The sequence below is a fragment of the Melopsittacus undulatus genome, chromosome Z (genome assembly GCF_012275295.1).
Source record: "Melopsittacus undulatus isolate bMelUnd1 chromosome Z, bMelUnd1.mat.Z, whole genome shotgun sequence".
NCBI lineage: Eukaryota > Metazoa > Chordata > Aves > Psittaciformes > Psittaculidae > Melopsittacus > Melopsittacus undulatus.
In genome coordinates, this window is record NC_047557.1 from 70,922,890 (window position 1) to 70,941,391 (window position 18,502).

General features: G+C 39.4%; 2 protein-coding genes across 4 annotated transcripts in view; both read right to left on the reverse strand.

Moving 5' to 3' along the window:
- Positions 1-1,057: 1,057 nt before the first annotated feature.
- Positions 1,058-10,696, reverse strand: MACIR (macrophage immunometabolism regulator). Of its 3 annotated transcripts, XM_031044034.2 has the most exons (3): positions 10,558-10,670; positions 3,921-5,167; positions 1,058-3,452 (listed from the first exon to the last, which is right to left on the reverse strand). In XM_031044034.2, the coding sequence occupies exon 3, from the start codon at positions 3,429-3,431 to the stop codon at positions 2,808-2,810; it is 624 nt and encodes a 207-aa protein (XP_030899894.1). In that variant the 5' UTR covers positions 3,432-3,452; positions 3,921-5,167; positions 10,558-10,670; the 3' UTR covers positions 1,058-2,807. The 3 variants fall into 3 exon arrangements, with proteins under 3 accessions (XP_030899894.1, XP_030899895.1, XP_005143502.1); XM_031044035.2 differs by lacking the exon at positions 3,921-5,167 and having other exon boundaries at positions 10,558-10,696; XM_005143445.4 differs by lacking the exons at positions 3,921-5,167; positions 10,558-10,670 and adding an exon at positions 10,178-10,301.
- Positions 10,697-16,012: 5,316 nt separating this feature from the next.
- The window catches only part of PPIP5K2 (diphosphoinositol pentakisphosphate kinase 2), a 49,478-nt gene continuing 46,988 nt past the window's right edge, over positions 16,013-18,502 (reverse strand). Inside the window, exon 31 of the mRNA XM_013127571.3 lies at positions 16,013-17,840. Within this exon, the coding sequence (XP_012983025.1) occupies positions 17,737-17,840 (104 nt within the window). The 3' untranslated portion in view covers positions 16,013-17,736. The remainder of the gene's footprint in view (positions 17,841-18,502) is intronic.

Sequence of the window (18,502 nt, forward strand, 5' to 3'; positions counted from 1 at the left end):
TCTGTAGGTTTAGCCTTGATGTTGTCCTCTACCACTAAATTACTAAAGCTAAGCCTAAGTTAAAGAGGACGTAAGACAGACTGGGTATTGAAACATTATGGTAATGTTTCCTCTCTTGAGGCATCCCACACAGATGCACAAGATCAGGTTTAGCACTTAGCCCGCTAGAGCAGTAGCACTGACTCTTGACTACTGCCATTCAGAAGTAGCCAAACACAGCAACCAAAGAAATCTTCTGAGCCAGTATCATCATTAAGAATGACCCTACATTACAGAGGAGGAAAGGAAGGTGTCTTTAATGTTATTAGCATTGTAACAAATCTACCTTTTCAATTTTAGATCTGCATTCTTCCTACAACAGCTTAACAACTTATATTTCTGCAATGTACCTCCACTATAAAATTAGTGTTCCTTAAATTTTTATTTTTTTAATGCTTATATTCTCCCTGGAGATCCTTTCTTCCTATTGTTTATTTTTAGTATACTTTCCTCTTTAAGATGAAGTTTAACACTAATAACTTACTCCAGAGAGACCACCCCCCCGAACATCCATAACATCAAAATTTGATTATGTTTGATAATTTGTTTCAGGTTCTTTGGAACCACTGAAAGAGTAAGAAACAAGTTATGTTATCAATTAACAATTATTTGCTTAGTCTCTTATAAACAGTATAGATAGGTAGCATTTCCCATATGCTATGACAGCTGCAATTGTGTATGAGTTAGGCAAACAATATCACCATGTGTAAGCACCTTCATGAGTAAATCACCAAACAGATGAAATACCAACACACATTTTATGTTTGAACTTTGCTAGCTATCAATCCCTCTATTGCTGTAGCTATTCACTTATGACACAGAATGACTCTAGAAACATGCACAAAGTATTAGTAACTGCATGCCCCATTTCCTGAAACAAAATAACAAACCTAAGCATCTATTTCACAGACACCCAAGATCTCCACTTTAAAGTTGTTTTTAAATTATGCCTGGTCTAGAGTTGTATTTTTTAAATGTTCTCTTTCTCCTGCACAGCAAAAGATTCCACAACAACAGGTTTTCATACCACCCTTTTTATTTTTCAGCCAGAAACGTAGTTTCACAGGGTATTTCATTAAACATTGGAGTTTATTCCTTAAAGAAAATCCCCATCTCTTTGGCATCTGACCATAATCTGTTTTTCAAACTAAAGACTATGTAAGATTTTACTTTCAAAATCATTGTTCAATACATTAAGTTTACACTTGTGTAGTTAGCTTTTAAAAATACATATCGGTTTGTTGCAATGATTCTAATAAATCTAAAAAAAAAAGATAACCAAACTAGCAAAATGCAGACTAATGGGCTGCCTTAATTTACCAGCTGTGGAGTGACAGAATGAGAACTCCACAGTACATGCACTAAGTAGTGCTTTCTATTCATTCTGAATGATAAACAAACAAATATTAATTCTACCAGAAACAACTGATCAAATAATTTATGTTTCCAACAATGTGATCTTATTTTTAAACTACTTCTAAGAGGTCATCAGCCAAAAGCTGCACACTGATTCAAGTAAAAGATTACACCTAAAATTAAAAACACCTCTAAAAACTATTGCTCCTTTTTAAAGTTACTAAGATGTTTTAAATACATCTACGGATACAGCTGCCAAACTGAGTTTTACATCATGACTGGACAAAAAAATTCTTAAGTAACGTAAGTAAGCCAGTGTATTCAATCTACTCAGATAATTAATCCAGGATTATCTCTTCGATCTTGGACCTGCACTCCATCAAAAAAAACCCCCAAAAGTAAATAAAAAATGGCTTTACAGATCTCTAGTGTTCAGTGCTTCAAAACAACTGCACTTCCAAAGCAACGATGAAGTTGTTTGACACTTCCTGTTACTATGCATGATACTGAAATCACAGCTTAAAAATCAAAACCATTACTAACATATCAAAGCAGATATTCCAGTTTATTTAGTGGAATCTGCAGTACATCATTTTTTGGGCCATGACAATGTGAAAAATAAATCCCACTTACAAAAAAAGAACCTTTACTCCCCAAAAGATTTTTTTTTAATGACTCAAATACTTATCCTGAACAAATTTTATATAGAACAGAGGAGGCAAAGCAACTACTTCCACACAGAAACTAAAAACAAATAAAAATAAATAATCATTTAATAGGATTCAAGTAGCAAAGGTTTGCTGAGTTAATCTCACCCTCATCACCATTGTAAGTGCAGTCTGAAAATGTTTGAACTTAATTTTTTAAACAGAAGTGATCTTATTTAACCAAGCTCACTTTCCTCTCCATGATGTGAAAAGAAAAAATAAATACATATGCTTTACTGTAGAATACAGGAACAGAAAGTCAAACCAAAAAGCTTCCTAAACTTAAGCACTTTTCCAAGAGCAGTTTCTAACATCAAGCCAAAATTAGCAACAACCAAGCAGACATCACCATTTTTTCAGTGTTAAATTGCTGGAAATACCAGCTCTAACTGTACAAAAAAACCCCCTATCCCAAACCCCACAATCAAAAGGTGGTGGTGTTTTTTTTGTTAAAAGGTGTTCAAAGAAATATCCACCAGTTGAAGTCAAATTTGCATCAGAAGCTGCTTTCTTAGGAAGGATTTCTCCCTCCACATATTTTTAACACATTGCATTTCCAAGAATCTATTCAAATAAATTATTTTCTGATAATATTTAACTGATACAACCACATACAATGTGGACAGTCATGTACACAGTACAACAGTGGATTTTTGCAGCAACAGAAATAACTAGAAATTGGTTCTAAATTCAAGTTATGATAGCTCATGTGCTATTTCTTGCAAACATACGGTCCCCTCTGAGGTTGAGGTGTTGGAGCTGGTATTGTAGCACTTCCGTGTCAGCAGGTTCCTTAATGCTCATTTTGTCTAAATTGAGGTAGTCCAGGGATTTCGAATGAGCCCTTTTACCTTTTAAAAGGCAAAGAGGCAGGGGACCATGAAGTGCCTTGTAGGGTTCATATGGTAAAGCCTTGGTGCATTTATCCCCTGAGCTTGGCATCCTTCGCCTCCTCCTTCCATTTACTGCTGGGATCTCATATGGCTGATAGTACCTACTTCTAGTTTTGTACAAACGAGAGGAACGTGTAAGTCCTGAATCAAGCTGTTTGGAGTGCAAGTTTGGCCCAGATTCCCCTTTATTCTCTTCACTTCCCGTACACTTCTGGGCTAATTTTAGCAACTCCTCTCCAGTTGTGAAGCCAACCAGGTAGTTAGAATCCATGTGCAGGATTTGATACCCTGCAACTGTCCGTCGCATTGGTGAGCAGGGGGTACTGGAACAGCGGGGTTTCTCTGTTTCCATCCTGCCCACAGGACTCACTTCTGCAAGAGGCACAGGAAGGGTGGATATGGTAGTTCTGGACTCTCCATTTATGTCAACTTCCATTTTAAACACAATGCTATCCTCCTAAAAATAAAACAGATCTTGATCAGAAATAGAGCTTTTATGAAACACAAGGACTTGAGAGAGGACTGCAGAAATTAGATTTTGTATTACCCAGAAGTTATGACTGATACTTCTCTATCCAGCCTTGCTTTGTGTTGTACAGGTTGATAGCAAAACTGACAACAGCCTTTTATCTTACGTGTTTTTTTAATTAAAAAAACCATAAGTATGTTCCTGATATATCCAAACATTACAATTATTCTTGAGTAGTGCTGTACCCAAAAAAGAAGCTTTTTCCCACTCAATTCCTTATAGCCCCTCATTTGTGAGGCCATCTACATCCATTAACACATGCACAGAAATTTCTCTGTGTATTCAACTGTGTATTTTTGTTATTGACAATAGTTTCAGTAAACAGAGCTTTTAATAAATGTGTCTAAAAGCTATTACCTCAGTCAGTCACAACCACAGAGCAGACCTGATGCTTACCTCTTACAGATGTGAAGACAGCTTGCTTTAGATTCCAAGAATGGCATCCTGGCTGTTCAACAGCTGTCCACATAAGTCATCAGCAAATTCCCCTTTCTCTCATCCTACTTTTTTATTCACAACTAACCAAAAGCACGCACGCTATTTTATTCTAATGTATTTCTAACACAGGAAACAGTATACTGGCGGTGTTTAATGAATAAAGGATAATATTCTTATAAACATCTTAAGAATAACCAGTCTTCCGAATGCTATGGTTTTCTATTTCTTTTGGAAACAGATTATTTTGCCAGGACCTCAAGCTTTGTACTTTCTCACAACTATTCCAAATACATTGTCTTGTGCCTCTACAGATACAACTGTCTGCCACAAACCATTACCACCTCTAAATGGGAAAGGTCAGGTCACTATCAGAGCAAGTATATACCAGAACACAGACAAGGCTTAAATATTTTCCTTTTCTTGTTTTCAGCATCATTTACACCATTTCAGTGACACAGCTACATCACAGAAGAGTCATGGGGCAGGGCTGTCATGGAGCACGATCATTACAGGTAGAGCAGGGTCATCACAGGACAGCCTGTGCTGGAAGAGACATTGAAGCTAATCTAGTTCCAACCCTCTGCCATGGGCAGGGACACAAAACACAAAACCAACAACCACCTGCCACAGCAAGTAAAGGAAGGGAGGAAGAGATGTCTTCATGCAAGGTTAAAAAATCCTTGAGAACTTGGAAGCAATACAAAGACTTTTCTGAGAACACAGGGCTCTTCTCAGAAAACAGCTTTTAAAATTACTTTCATTTGAAGTGTATATGTGCCCTGGTAACAAAATGCAATCAACTTTGAAGATTAACTACAAGCAAGGGGGAAGGAGGCAGGAATTCACTGCTGAACTGATCAAAAACAGCACAGAGAAAAATCAGAGCAGAAAAGCCCCAAGTCAGCAAGCTCCAGCCTAGTTCTTCATCCGGAAACTGTAAATTTTCAGGTTTTGTGCTCCAGTGCAAAGAACAGCCCTAAAACAAGAATCTGACTGTTACTCTAAAGCAACAGTAGCATCAGAAGCTGGTGTCATATACAGAAGCGCAAAGGAACAGCACTGCTAGCTGGTGACAGCAATGGCTGGTCAGCCCCACAGGCAGAGCTCCAAAACATAGCATGTCTGTGGTCAGCTGTTCTTTACCAAAAGTTTTAATGGAAGCTACTCAAGCTGTCACATGGCTTCAACAGGCTTCGTCTCCTTACCTGATAAAAAAAAAAAAAGAGAAATATTATCTAAAAGACTTCTAGAAAAGAAAATAATTTGAGATTCACAGTAACTGTGAGTGGAGATACTAACAAACACATATCTAAAACTTTTGACCAATTAGGCATTTTTAGGCAATTTCTGTGGTTATAAGGCATTAGATGACTATTACTATGTTCACTGCTGTGTATCAGTGTAAGCTCATCAGTAATTCACAGCAATTATTAAACTGAAGAACTGTTTCTTCAGTATTAAAATATTGTTTCTTCAGATCACAGCTGCCTTGTCTTCTTGCTTCTCAAGCAGAATGACAGCAGAGTGATGCCAATTCAGGTCAATTTATAATTAAAGATTTACAGAATCAAGGAGAAGAGGAAAAAGATGGCATATCCTTTCCTTTGCTGCTGCTTCACATATTTAAAAACTATGGAAAATAACTGAAAATAACAAGCTACCAAGAGGATCCACTTGACCAATACACACCAGAAGTGCTTACAGAATACAATTCACTTCAACAGGACTTTACAAGATGTTATTGATTCTCCTTGTATTATAAAGTAGGCTCTGCATATAAATGAATCTGATCCAATCCAGCTAAACATTGAGAAAATGGTCTAAAACACAGAGAAGAGGAATAATGAATAGAAATACTAGTTTAATTATTATTTACCATTGTTTTACCTCAAGGAGTACATTAATAAGCTTGGATAATTCTTTGAGAGTAAAAACATCAAAGCCTCCACATTTTGTGAATACAAAGCTTTCTGATTACTGAATCTTTCATGATGTCAGATATCACTCAAAGATTAGCATGTGACAAAAGAAAAGAGACACGTACAACACACTAATGCCTAACATCACACTGTGCTAATACACACACTGTAAAACACTCTCATCATGTGCTCTTAGTAGACCCGATGACACAGAATCACAGAATGGTTTGGGTTGGAAAGAATCTTCAAATCATCTAGTTCCAATCTCCCTGCTATGGACTGGCCCCTCTGCCAGTCCCCACGAAGGGGCTGAAGTAACCTTCTACTAGACCAGGTTACTCCAAGCCCCATCCAACCTGGCCTTGAACACTGCCAGGGATGGACCATTCACAACTTCTTTGGGCAACCTATTCCAGTGTCTCACCATTCTTGCAGTAAAGAATTTTCTCCTTATATCTAACCTAAATCTCCCATTTTAGTGTGAACCCATTACCCCTTGTCCTGTCACTACAGCTCCTGACAGAGTCCCTCTCTGGTACCCCTGTAGGCCCTCTTCAGATACTAGAAGGCTGCTATGATGTCTTCATGCAGCTTCTCTTCTCCAAGCTGAACAGCACAAACTTTCTCAGCCTGTCTTCATATGAGAATTACTCTTTTGCTTTTTTTTTGATAACTTGCTATTTTTATTGTTAAATGTATTATTTACTATTTTTCTGAGAAATGTGACTCAAAAAAATACCAACTTTAACTACCCAATATTTAAAGAAGGCAAAGAAAAATTAAAAGGGGATTCCTTTGACCCTCCTGCACTCTGTAGAAAGTCTGCATTGTTTTGAAACCACAGTAAGTTGCTCTCAGCTACTGGTTCTCTGCACACTGGTGTTCCCATTATTACTTCTCAACCAGAGTATGAACTCATCTGAGAAGATGCCATTTTCTTAGAATTTCTGTACATCCAACTACTGATTTAAGAACAGATCTGTATTATTTTTCTAGATGCCAAGCCTACAGTTAGTACCATTTGAATGAAAGTACAATTTGGAGATCTGTCTCACTGATAAAATGCTCCTAATTGCAATAAGCAGATGGCAGAATATAAGGACGGCAATAGACTCAATGACAACTCTGTAGAAGAGTTAAACATACTAGACAGATAAGGATATCAAGCCAATTTTGACACTTTCCCTTCTCTGTGCTGACAAATTAATATATGGAATGCGTTTAAAAGATATAATGCTTGTCAATCGAACATCAGGAGTAAGTAAAGTCACTCACCACATGTGAAGCCAGTACACATTTATTTTGACTATCTCTGTTTGTGAAAAGGAAGAATAACGTGCAACTTTCCCCTTGCAATCTGAAAAGAATCCAGTATACTGGACAATATACACCACATGTATACCAAACAAAAGAAAGATCAAATAAATTTCTAGTAACATGTTCCTCCCTCAAGAAGCATGTTCCTACCACAAGAAGCTAGAACTATTTAACCAAGACGTTAATTCTTGTTATTAATCCAGCTTTGAACAGAAAACAATTATAATCCAGGAAACTACCTTTTAAAAATGGAAAAGATCACAAGAGAATTGTTGAGGAATTTTAACTGGCAACTCCAGTGAGTAGGTCAGACTGGATCAGCATGACAGAGTGTACAATTAACGCAGTAAAGAGACAGATGGAATTCCAAGAGTCTGTCCAGGTTAATGAATTTTGCATGAGAGCAGGAAAAGTAGAAGAAAATGGTGGGAGGGAAGGCTAGTTAACATCTCTTTGCCAAGCAGTACTAGATGGAAGTGTTTTACAGAGAGTATCTTTTCTGAAATATTTAGTCCTTTAAATAAACAATGCAATTTCCTTGTAAGGTGGAATCACAGACGAACCCTTCCCTACTGCTCCATTAGTAAGCTGATGCTGCTAGCCAGCATAAAGATAGCTTTTTACTATTGTTACTCATCAAAAGACGAAACAGAGAGACACATGCAAAGCAGCTGATGCATACTGTAAAACAAGTAATTTTTATTCTTTAGTTAATAAGTTAAAAAAATGTTTTATTATTTGTTTTTCTCTGTATTTTTTAATTTCTTCTCACCAATCAAACCCTAAGTTTCATTTTCAAAGTTCTTTCCAGTTTCAGATTAGGCCACCTGGAATAAAAAAGCCAAAACCCCCAAAAATATACCGCAACCCTGACTTGATGACAAAAACTAAACTGCCTTTTCAAAATAATAGGAAAGAAAAAAAAAAGGCAGCTTTTAAAGTATTACAGATTTCACTGATCAAAAAGCCCCAAAATAATAATGGGAATAAGGTTCCCTCATTTCTTTTCTGTCAGTCAAGAAATGCATGCTTGGTAGCATCCTATATTGCCATATCTGAAAATACAGCTCTGCAGGTACTATTTTGAAACTATTAACCTGAACAATATTATATTCAGCCTTTGACTAAGGAAAGCTATTAAAAGAAAGTGGTTAAAAAAAGACCTACTCCAAGATATCAGGAAAAATAATCAATGCAACTTAAGTCTCTGGGTTTCTCTTTTAACTGAAGCACTTTAAATGACTAGTTTGTCTTAATGAAATCTGCAGCAGGTATTTGGGTGTTTGAAGGAAAGGTGTCTCATTCACTAACACCATCCACACTGCTAACAGTCAAACTTACAAGAGTTATGCATGTAATGGCATGAAAGTTGTGTTCTCTGCTGCTTTCTCAAATGTTCCTTCCCATACTTAAATACTAAAACAGGTGTTTAAGTGTAACGCAACTATGGAATAAAAGTTAATAAAAGCCAAACAGCACATGCACATACAGTAAAATTAAGTTAAATTTACAACTAGTGCGAACAGAAAACTTTGCTCTGGAATACTCAGTTCATGTGACTTTACCATAACATACTGCATTTGCATGTGATTATGCATGCCTTGTGGCAAAGCCAACAGCGTAAGGCTAGTCTAAAATGAGCACATTATGAAGAAAGCCATACTACAAAGTCAGCGCTGTTATGCAAGAACTTAGTTCCAGAAACTGTGCTGCCACTGCCTTTGTTTCAAAGCCACTGTGAGAATCACCCTCTTCTGTCTTCATTATTCTAACAAGCCTTATTTTTTTTCCCTTGAGAAAGATTGCAAATACACCACATCAGACAGAATGTGGTTCAAAATATACCAACAGCAGCAGAGTGGTGGGAGGAGCAGCTTTCAGTAAGGGGCACGACTGGGAAAAAGGAAGAATAGACTGGGAAACTGGAAGAAGAATCAGTGCTGCTCACTTCTACTCCCTGTGGCAAAACAAAGCATCAAGTCTGCAGTCCTGACTACACTCCTGGAAATGCTCCAAGGACTCTTACTCTATTCAGGACAAGCTCTGTCAGAAGTCGGCCAATGACTGGCATAAGCACTGAATGCTCTTCCCTACCACAGACTCTCCTCCATCACTCCCACTGAGGTCTGTGCAACTGCAGGCTTCTGCCATCGATTAATTTCCACATGCAGCTGTGCAAGCATATATGTATGTGCAGTGGCTTACTGCCCCACTCTAGTGAGCACACGAACAAGGAAAGACAGAATCATGTTCATAGGAAATATCTACCAATGCACATAATTGGCTACCTTCTTTGAAACAGGTACATACAGACTCATGCTTAGGCCAGCTAAATTGCCTATATAAACCAGCAGGCATAATTTACATAGAAAGAAGTTGACTCAAGACTGTTTTCCTATGCATTTGTAGACCACTCAAAACAGCACCCCAACTGTTCAGAGACATTCCCCAAACACCTTAATATGTAGAGACAAAACTGGCAAAACACACTTGCTGATAAACCAAAGAAGCTTAGGAAGCATCTTACCCTACAGAGTAACACTTTAATGCAGTCAGTGCGTATCATACATACTACAGTCTCCATCTAAACAGAACCTTCAGCCTCTCTTTACCCTGCACTAAAAGCATGATTTATTACAGAGAAACACAAAACTACCCATACGAAGCTGGGCACCAGCTTGTTACCATCCGACAGGGCAGTAATAGCATATTCACGTTTAGTACTTGCCTCAGAGTACTAAGAACGGCATGGCCACTGATCGTGATTTTATACCCTGCAACTGAAGAGAGAGCTATGAACGATTGTGCAGTCATACAGGTGCACCGCTACTAGCGGCTGGCACGGCAAGCGCCCTTGAGCAGCCTCACTGCAGGCCTCTCATGACAATTCCACAGGCTTCCTTCCGAGGGCGGGTGCTAGCACCAGCGCTCCGAGTCCCTCCTGGCCCTGCCCGGACAGCTCCACCACCGCCCGCTTACCCGCACTGCCTCCTCAGCCGCTGCCGACCAAGGGGCCCGGCGCCCTGCGAGACGGGTAGGAGATCTACGCCACGGCCTCCAGGCTGCGCTCGAACGGAAGCCCCATCCTACGAGCCCTGCCGCGGCCAAGGCCCCGCACAGCTACGCGGGGTGAGGAGAGGCGTCGCCACCAGCGGCAAAGCCTGGTCGGGCTGCTCCGCGTGACCCCCGCCTCGGGTCCCGCTAAAGATGCCGGCCGCACCGCTCCCACCGAGGCGCCAGGGCTGGGTCGGCTCCCCCCACCCCGCCCTCCGGGCACCGCTGGGCACACCCGCCGTCCCTGTTCTGGTGCCCGCTCCGTGAGACGCTGACGGAACCGAGGCGCCATCCCCGCCTCCTACCTGCGGCGCGGACGGAGCAGGAAAGTGCCTAGTGCGGCGCGGCCCGGCCCGGCCCGGCCCGGCCCGGCCCGAGCGCTGGGCTAGGGCAGGTCCCAACGGCAGCGACAGCCCAGTCCTCTCCCCGGCCCAGCCTCTCTTGGGTGGGACCGCCCCTCGCGTGATGGTGGCTGGGAGGAGGAGGCCAAGGCCGCGGTGGCGGCCGGGATGGGGAGGGTCAGGGCAGTGAGGAGAGCCGCGGCTGAGGCCAGTTCAGGCTTGCTCGATGTGCCGGTGTTCAGTGTTATGTGGATGTTGTGGGTTTTCATCATTTCTGTTGAAATACATTCAAACTTGTGGCGCTAGAACCAACACAGAATTATTGAATGGTTTGGGCTGGATGGGGCCTTAAAGCTCATCCAGTTCAAACCCCCTCGCACGGGCAGGGACACCTTCCGCTAGACCAATTTGCTCCAAGCCCCTGTGTCCAACCTGACCTTGAGCACTGCCAGGGATGGGGCAGCCACAGCTTCTCTGGGCACCCTGTGCCAGGGCCTCACCACCCTCACAGAGAAGAACTTCTGCTGAGGAGCTCATCTCAAACTACATAATATCTAATCTAACCCCCAGGAGCGGGACAGGGGCCTGGTGTCTCCACACACCTCTGTGTTTTCCTGTGCTTGGTTGAAGTCAGGGCTGCACTCGAAGAGGCAGGAGACTCTTTTAAGTGTCTGGAGCAAGTGATAGACGTGTCTACCTGGATTTGTCCAAGGCCTTTGATTCAGTTATTCACAGCCTCCTAGAGAAGCTGACATATCACAATGTTGACAAATGGTTTGTGTGGTGGTGGGGGAAATAGTGACAAGCAGCACCCCAAGGGCAGTCTGTCACTGGTGGGTCCCCCAGGGGTTGATATCGAACCAAACACTGTTCAGTATCTTCATAAGTGATCTGGATGATGAGATCAAATTGTAATCTGATGAAGTTTGCCAGTGGTACCAAAGTAAGTGGGGAAGTGTGCACTTTGGAGGGGAGAGCAAACCTGCAGGTTGACCTGGATAGGCTGGAAGAGTGAGCTGACAAGAACCTTCGGAGGTTCAGCAAAGTCAAGTGTAGGATCTTGCAGCAGAAGTGAAGTACAGAAGTGCAGAAGTGAAGCACAAGCTGGGACCTATTTGGCAGGGTAGCAGCTCTGTGGAAAGGGATGTGGGGATCCTGGTGAACAGCAAGCTCAATAGGAGTTAATGTGTGCAGCTGCAGCAAAGCAAGCCAACGGGATGCTGAGGAACAAGGGCATCACCATCAGAGATAAAGAAGTGATTATCTCATTCTGCTCAGCGTTTGTCAGTCTGTGCCTGGAATACTGTGTTCAGTTTTGGTCCCCACTGTACAAAAACGATGTGGACAGGCTGAAGGGGGTCCAAAGAAGGGCCACAGAGATAACCAAAAGACTGGGAAGCCTGCCATATGAGGAAAGGCTGAGAACTGGGTAGGTTCAGTCTTGAAAAAAGAAGGCTCAGATGAGACCTTATCACCATGGTCCAGTATTTAAATGCTGGATACAAAGAGAATGGAGGTTCTCTTTTTTACAAGGAGTTGTGGAAAAAAATGAGGAGTAATGGGTACAAGTTAATCCTGGGGAGATTCCAAATGGACATAAGAGAAAATGTTTTCACAATGAGAACAACCATCCATTGGAATAGTCTCTCCAGGGAAGTTGTGGATTCCCCAGCATTGGATATGTTTAAGATTCAGCCACACAGGGTGCTAGGACATCTCATCTAGGTCATGCTTTGCCAATAAATGTTGGACCAGATGATCCTTGATGTCTCTTCCAACCTGATGTTCACAGCTGCGCCTTGAGAGTTGAAGTCTTTCTGGATCACTGTGCAGAGGTGACTTGCTGGAGTGCCAGGCAGTGAGCCTTGTTGGCACAAGTATTGTCTAACAGCCATTCCACCCAATGTATTACTCTCTGGTTTAATAAAGTTTAATCTCACATGTTTGTTCACTTTGTATGCAACTATAAGAAAGGAATGAGCAATATCTCTTGGTGACTTTCTCTTCACTGAAATACCACCCATCTCTATGTATAACCTCTGTGGCATTTCCACATCTACGGAGTTTGGACACTGACTAGATACAAACCTTTAGTAATGGTTTTGCCAACAACCAGTTAGATCACTTCCCTGTTTTATTTTGCTACTTGAAGATTGAGTGGAAGTGCTATTACTGCACTGAACTTTGCAAACAATTGCCTAACTTCCCTCCTGCAAGTAAAAAATAAAAAAGAGAAAGTGCAACATCATAGCCCCTGTTTTTTTCCTCTCTCAAGAATAGTTTGTTGGGAGCTGAACGGCTGGTATTTCTAATCTCCCTGCAGTAGAGTTGAGTCAGCTTTTGTTCCTAAAACTGAGTCTTTAAAGACTCATTCTTACATAGCTAAAGTTTAGTACCTTCCTTGGAAATATGTAGATGTCCTCTGTACTCAGGCCATGCTCTGGCCTCCCTCTGGTCCCAGTGCTTCAGAAGGCTGCAGGTCACCTTGGTCTTGACCTGCAGTAAAGGGTGTCAGCATTAAGTATGCACCCAGAGTAGCCAGACTAGCTGCTCATTGTGCATCCAGATGCACCTTGAATTTGCATTTCTTGGAGATTCTCATCCAGAACAAGCAGAAACAAAGAACAAGGGTTGTTTAAGGAATTTTAACTGCTGTCCCTTTAGCTGTGCAAGCCCTTGAGAGTTAGTGGTTTTGCAAGTTCATTAAAGTGTTTTAAGAACTAAATTAGTATATCTGGTAGAGAAAGTGGAGAATCTTCCCCCCACAACTTCTCCATCTTGTTGTTAACTGAGTTGTCGGTCAGTCTCTGATGGATTTTCAAGCTTGACCTTGACTGGATGGAGGGGCAGGCAGCAGTGGTGAATGATTTCAGGAGGTAACAGACGCTTGGGGGTGAATATAACGTGTTCTAGCCAAGTAACTGGTTAAAACGTACTAAAACATGGTTTACAGATTAGTGATTCTCTACTCACAAATTAGGTAACTTAAATTTAATGAACTGTAGTAACATTTAATAAACTGCAATAATAACATTTATTGCACTGACAGAATTAATGTGGTGCAAAATTGTCTTAAATTTCCATGCATCAAAAGAAAGGCAGATCCTGAAGACTTTTTCCAAATATAGTATTCAACCACCACAACAAATATTTGAACATAAGCCTAGATCTCCCTAAAACCATGTATGTTTTCCATGCAATGAGTAATGTCATCAAGATTTTCCCAAAACTGACTACTGGATTTCACTATTTTTCACTGTGCTTTTAAAGTCATCCAAGATTTTACATGCAAAACAAAGGTATTTTGAAGTGCTTGGAGTTTTTTTTCCCCAGTTAGGATATGGTTAAGACTTTAGGGTTGCTTCAACACAGAGAGAAACAGAGACCATTACAGACCATTTTCCCTGCATCATCACCCTGACCAGAACATGATGTTATTACATCTCATGACGGCTGTGCTCATCAGTAGGTTCCTGCATTGATGACAGTCATTAGAATGACAATATAACTCAATTTTTAGGAAATATAATATTAAAATACACAGAATTTATTTTTTTTTCTTCTTTGGTGAGATTTTATCCAAAGACTTATTTTCCTTGGTTTTATATATTCCAGGCTTGAACAATGGAAACTGCTATGATAATTTAAGCATTAATGAAGTCATTAAATCACAAGGGCTGAAAGCTGAGCAATTTAAACATTCTTTACTTGTTGAATTTCTCCATTTTGTGCACATGGATTTAATTCCAAAGCCTAATGAGACAAAAAACAATTATTAAATACTCAGTTTCTTTTCCCTTATTAAGGATAAGAGCCATTATTCTGAAAACCTGGATTTTACTGCAAATCCATACCTGAATTCAGGTTAAAATATGAAGTATGTACTGGGGTGGATGTATAGGCTCTGTATGGTTGTATGGTGGATGTATGGGGTGAAGTAGTAGCATAACTTTAACACTGAGAAACCAATAAGATTGGAATATTTTTATGTTAAAAGACATAAAAGAAATTGCCATTCACCTTAGCAACTTTTGCCACCGAAACCAAATAGCTTAGTAATTTTTAAGATATCTTTAGAAGCTATTTGGCTAAGTTAAAAGAAAATACAGTGAAAATTTATTTAAAACCTGAACAAAATGTCTGAAGTAGACCATTTACTAAAATCCCCAAAAATTATTTTAGTGAGTGCAGAAAGTATCCCTTAATTTTCTTTTTGGGCCAAATTCACTTTTTGCCTAATTAAGCTGATTTCAGTAGGAATTACAGCTACTTAAGCAAGGCTGAATCTGTGTCTAGATAGAGTTAGTAAGCACAGGAAAGAATGTGAAAAAGATGATGATTTTAGAGCTTTGTGTGTTGTGCAGATGTTCAGTTAGTACCAAGTCTGATTCTGACCACCTTGTTTTATGTTGTCGATGACTTTTGTCCCTTTTACTGAATAGAATGGAGATCTGTAAGTGTGGTAGAGAAAATAGCTTTGATGGTATTTCTATTCTTCCTGTACAGCAGGTTATATAGATCAGGAATAATGCACAGGAAGTGAATTTCTCAAAAACATGTTGGATAGAAGATGCATCCAGGCAGAAATAGCCTAAAATACCTCCCTTTTAGGCTAATCTTGAGATACGTAAAATACCAGAATTTCCTTTCTTTCACTTCTATCTCTTGTTGAAAACCAAAGAATTTACCACTGTCAAACATGCAATCCCTTTTACATCAGAGCAGTTATCACCAAATTAGGCTCTTTTAAGAGAATACACCAAGAGACACAGTAATTTCCACATAGAAGTTTGTTTCTCTTTTCCAGCAACTTTATGGCAGAAAAATATGCACTGATCTCAGTGTAGCTTGGAGGAAGACAAAGAATAATTTCTAGTCAAGTTCAGTTTTGCTTCAGAAAGCTGATTCTTCCACTGGTAGCAGATCACATGAAGATTTGCAACTTTTAGAAATTTGGACTACAAGTCCCTTTCCCCACCAGTGGCAGGGGTTGGAACGAAGCGACTTTTCAAGCCCTTGCCAACTCCAACCATTCTTTGAATCTATGATTCAGCATATTACACTCATACATTATGTGGAATAGTGACAATTTTTTTCCATCCATTCTTTCCTTTTTCCATGGCAAGTACATGTTAGAAGTATGGTTTTGTATCAATGCAGACTCCAAGCTTCTTGTAAGGTCTTTGCCACAATAGCTTCTGTCTCATATTTCGTGCATGCTCCTCCTCAAAGGCCCAAATTTGATGCCACTTACACACACTTTGATCTCTTAAAATATTTTCTGCAATGTAAATTGCAAATAGAATTTAGCTTATTTGCATATTAAGGCCATATTTATAAGTTGTTTGCCACTGAGATGACTGAGTCAACTACTCTGTACTTCACATATAAACTTAAAAGAAAACAAAATGGAGAGAAGTTGCCAGTGATCTTGGTTTTATTTAGAAGCACATAAAAAAAAAGTTATGCCACAGCTTTGGTTGACTGGAATGATACGCATACTTAAATTTTTACAGTATTTTCTTAAAAATGGTAAACAAGTGTACATTCAGTTGTGTGCAAGACCAACACTGTCAATAACACAATTACATTACAGAAAATGAAATGTTTTAAGTATATAGCTGTGAAACCCTTCATATTTTTGGTATTTAACCAGCACTCTTAGAATTAGTCTGCTGAACCCATTTCACATGTGGTAAACACTGAAAAAACAGGCCCTGTGGCAAAGTAAGTGTAATTAAGTATTGCACTGGCTCTGGAAATGAGGAAGAGCCCTATTTAAAAATATTACTCAGAAGCTACAACTTCTGCAACTTACATGTAAAGGAATTATTTAACCTGTAGTTACGTCCATTAATAATAACCAGCCACTTGAACTTACAAAAGTGGACAATATTTTCATACATTTGGGATAATTATAATAATTCAGTATTTTTTCATGCCATGGATAACAAGAAGATCTGCTGAGACTGGAGGATTACATAACCCAGTAACTCAAAGTTCCACTTACTTACTAATGCTTCTCACAGCTCTTATAAAATCTCTTTTTTTTGCTGTTTTTTTTGTTTTGTTTTTGGGGGGTTTTTTTTGTTTGTTTGTTTTTGTTTTTAATGGGAGCTGTTGTTAACCACCTATATTGCAAGGACAGAAGTATGAAAATCCCCAGGCCATGAGGAATCCTGAGTATTTTGCAACAGTAAGTACTGAGGTCTGTTACACCATAGTCTCTCTACTCTGAAGGGATGATAACAGAGCATAGATGGAAGATTTGCTATTTTTCATTATAAACTTACTAGAAGACCAGCTGTAACCATTTCTCTTTTTACAAAACCTGCTTTTTAATATCACTGTTTTGTAGAAACATATGACAAAGCAGATAAAACTGTCTTTTTAGTAAACAACAGAAGGACATGATAAAAACATATACAAGACAGTTTTATCTGCTGGATGATATACAGGTACCCGTATACAAGCATGTATACTAAACAATAAAAGAGAAAGTAATTTGAATGTGACAGGTCTGATGTAAACACAGAATAAAAATAAGGAGAGTGGAAAGTGACACATTAACTCACTCCATCATGCCTAATTATTGCAGCATATATGATATAAAATAAGTAAAATGCAGAAAACATCTGCTTGACTTCAAAACCAGGCAAAACAGATCTCTTTGGAAACATAGTTAAATTAAAAAAAAAGCTTCTAGCAAAGATGTGTGTTACGTTTCAGTCCACAAAAGAAACTCAACAGGGAGATTATAAACTCCTGAAAATAGAAGTTTATAATGACAACAGGCAGGCAATGCCTTTATTACAGTGACATCAACAGAGCCACTGTAACACATAGCACTGCATTGGTATTGTACAGGTTTACAGTAAATATTTGAAGACACTGAGAATGTTCATGTGCAGCATTTCCATTAAAAGTGTGAAGTTCAAACTGATGAATAAATATTCCTGAAATGTTCTGAAAAATGAGAAAAGACATTTGACCTAAATATGCAGTGTGCACACTAGTTAACCATGTATAGCTTCTTAGGTGCACTTTGAACTACAGACATGACTGGCTTTTGAAAGCTCAGTAATTTAGTTGAACTCACACTAAATTGTTTAAAAAGATGGTTCCAGTTTTGTCTTATCAATATCATTTCTTCTCAAAAAGAGTTTCACCACTAAGTTCCAAATCTAGTGAGGTCTCTTCAAGAGTTAGCTTAACATTAGGTACATGAACAGAAGATCCAGAGGAAGCTGTACAGATAAAGAAGAAAAGTGTTAGGTTTTACACTTAAGAAGATCCATGCTGAAAAGCATCAGACCCAAGAAAAATGTAAGTTACCTAACACAGGAACATACACAAAGTCACCCTGTATCTACTGAAACCAGACATGCAATTGGATTTTGTTCTAGATGCCCACTGAACAGCACAAGCTTCCAAAAGCAGACAGTGTAGCTTGACACTAGTATATTCATACTGAATATATACAAGTGATTGAATACATCATTATATTATTGGCAGCTTTAGTCAGAACCTGCTTACAGAGCTCTATGGTAAATGCTCAGAAAACATCTTGGAAATTCTGAAATTTAAACAATTTCCTGTTCTTGATTCACTAGGAGACAACTGGAAATAGTGTCGTACTTCAAAACAAAAAGCCATCCATTTTCAGGCCACAGAAATTCTCCCAGACACCTCAGAGGACAAAAGAAAGGAACTATTAACACAGTTTTACTACTACAACTAATTCTGCAACACTGTTGAGTTCTCTGTGATCCCATTTACATAGGAAATTTAAAGAAATATCTGCCCTAAGAAATTATGTAATATAGATAGATAGATAGATAGATAAAGAAAGAATCCTACTGCTGGAAATAATGTAATCAAGTTAGCCACTGTGCCTCTGACAGAAGTT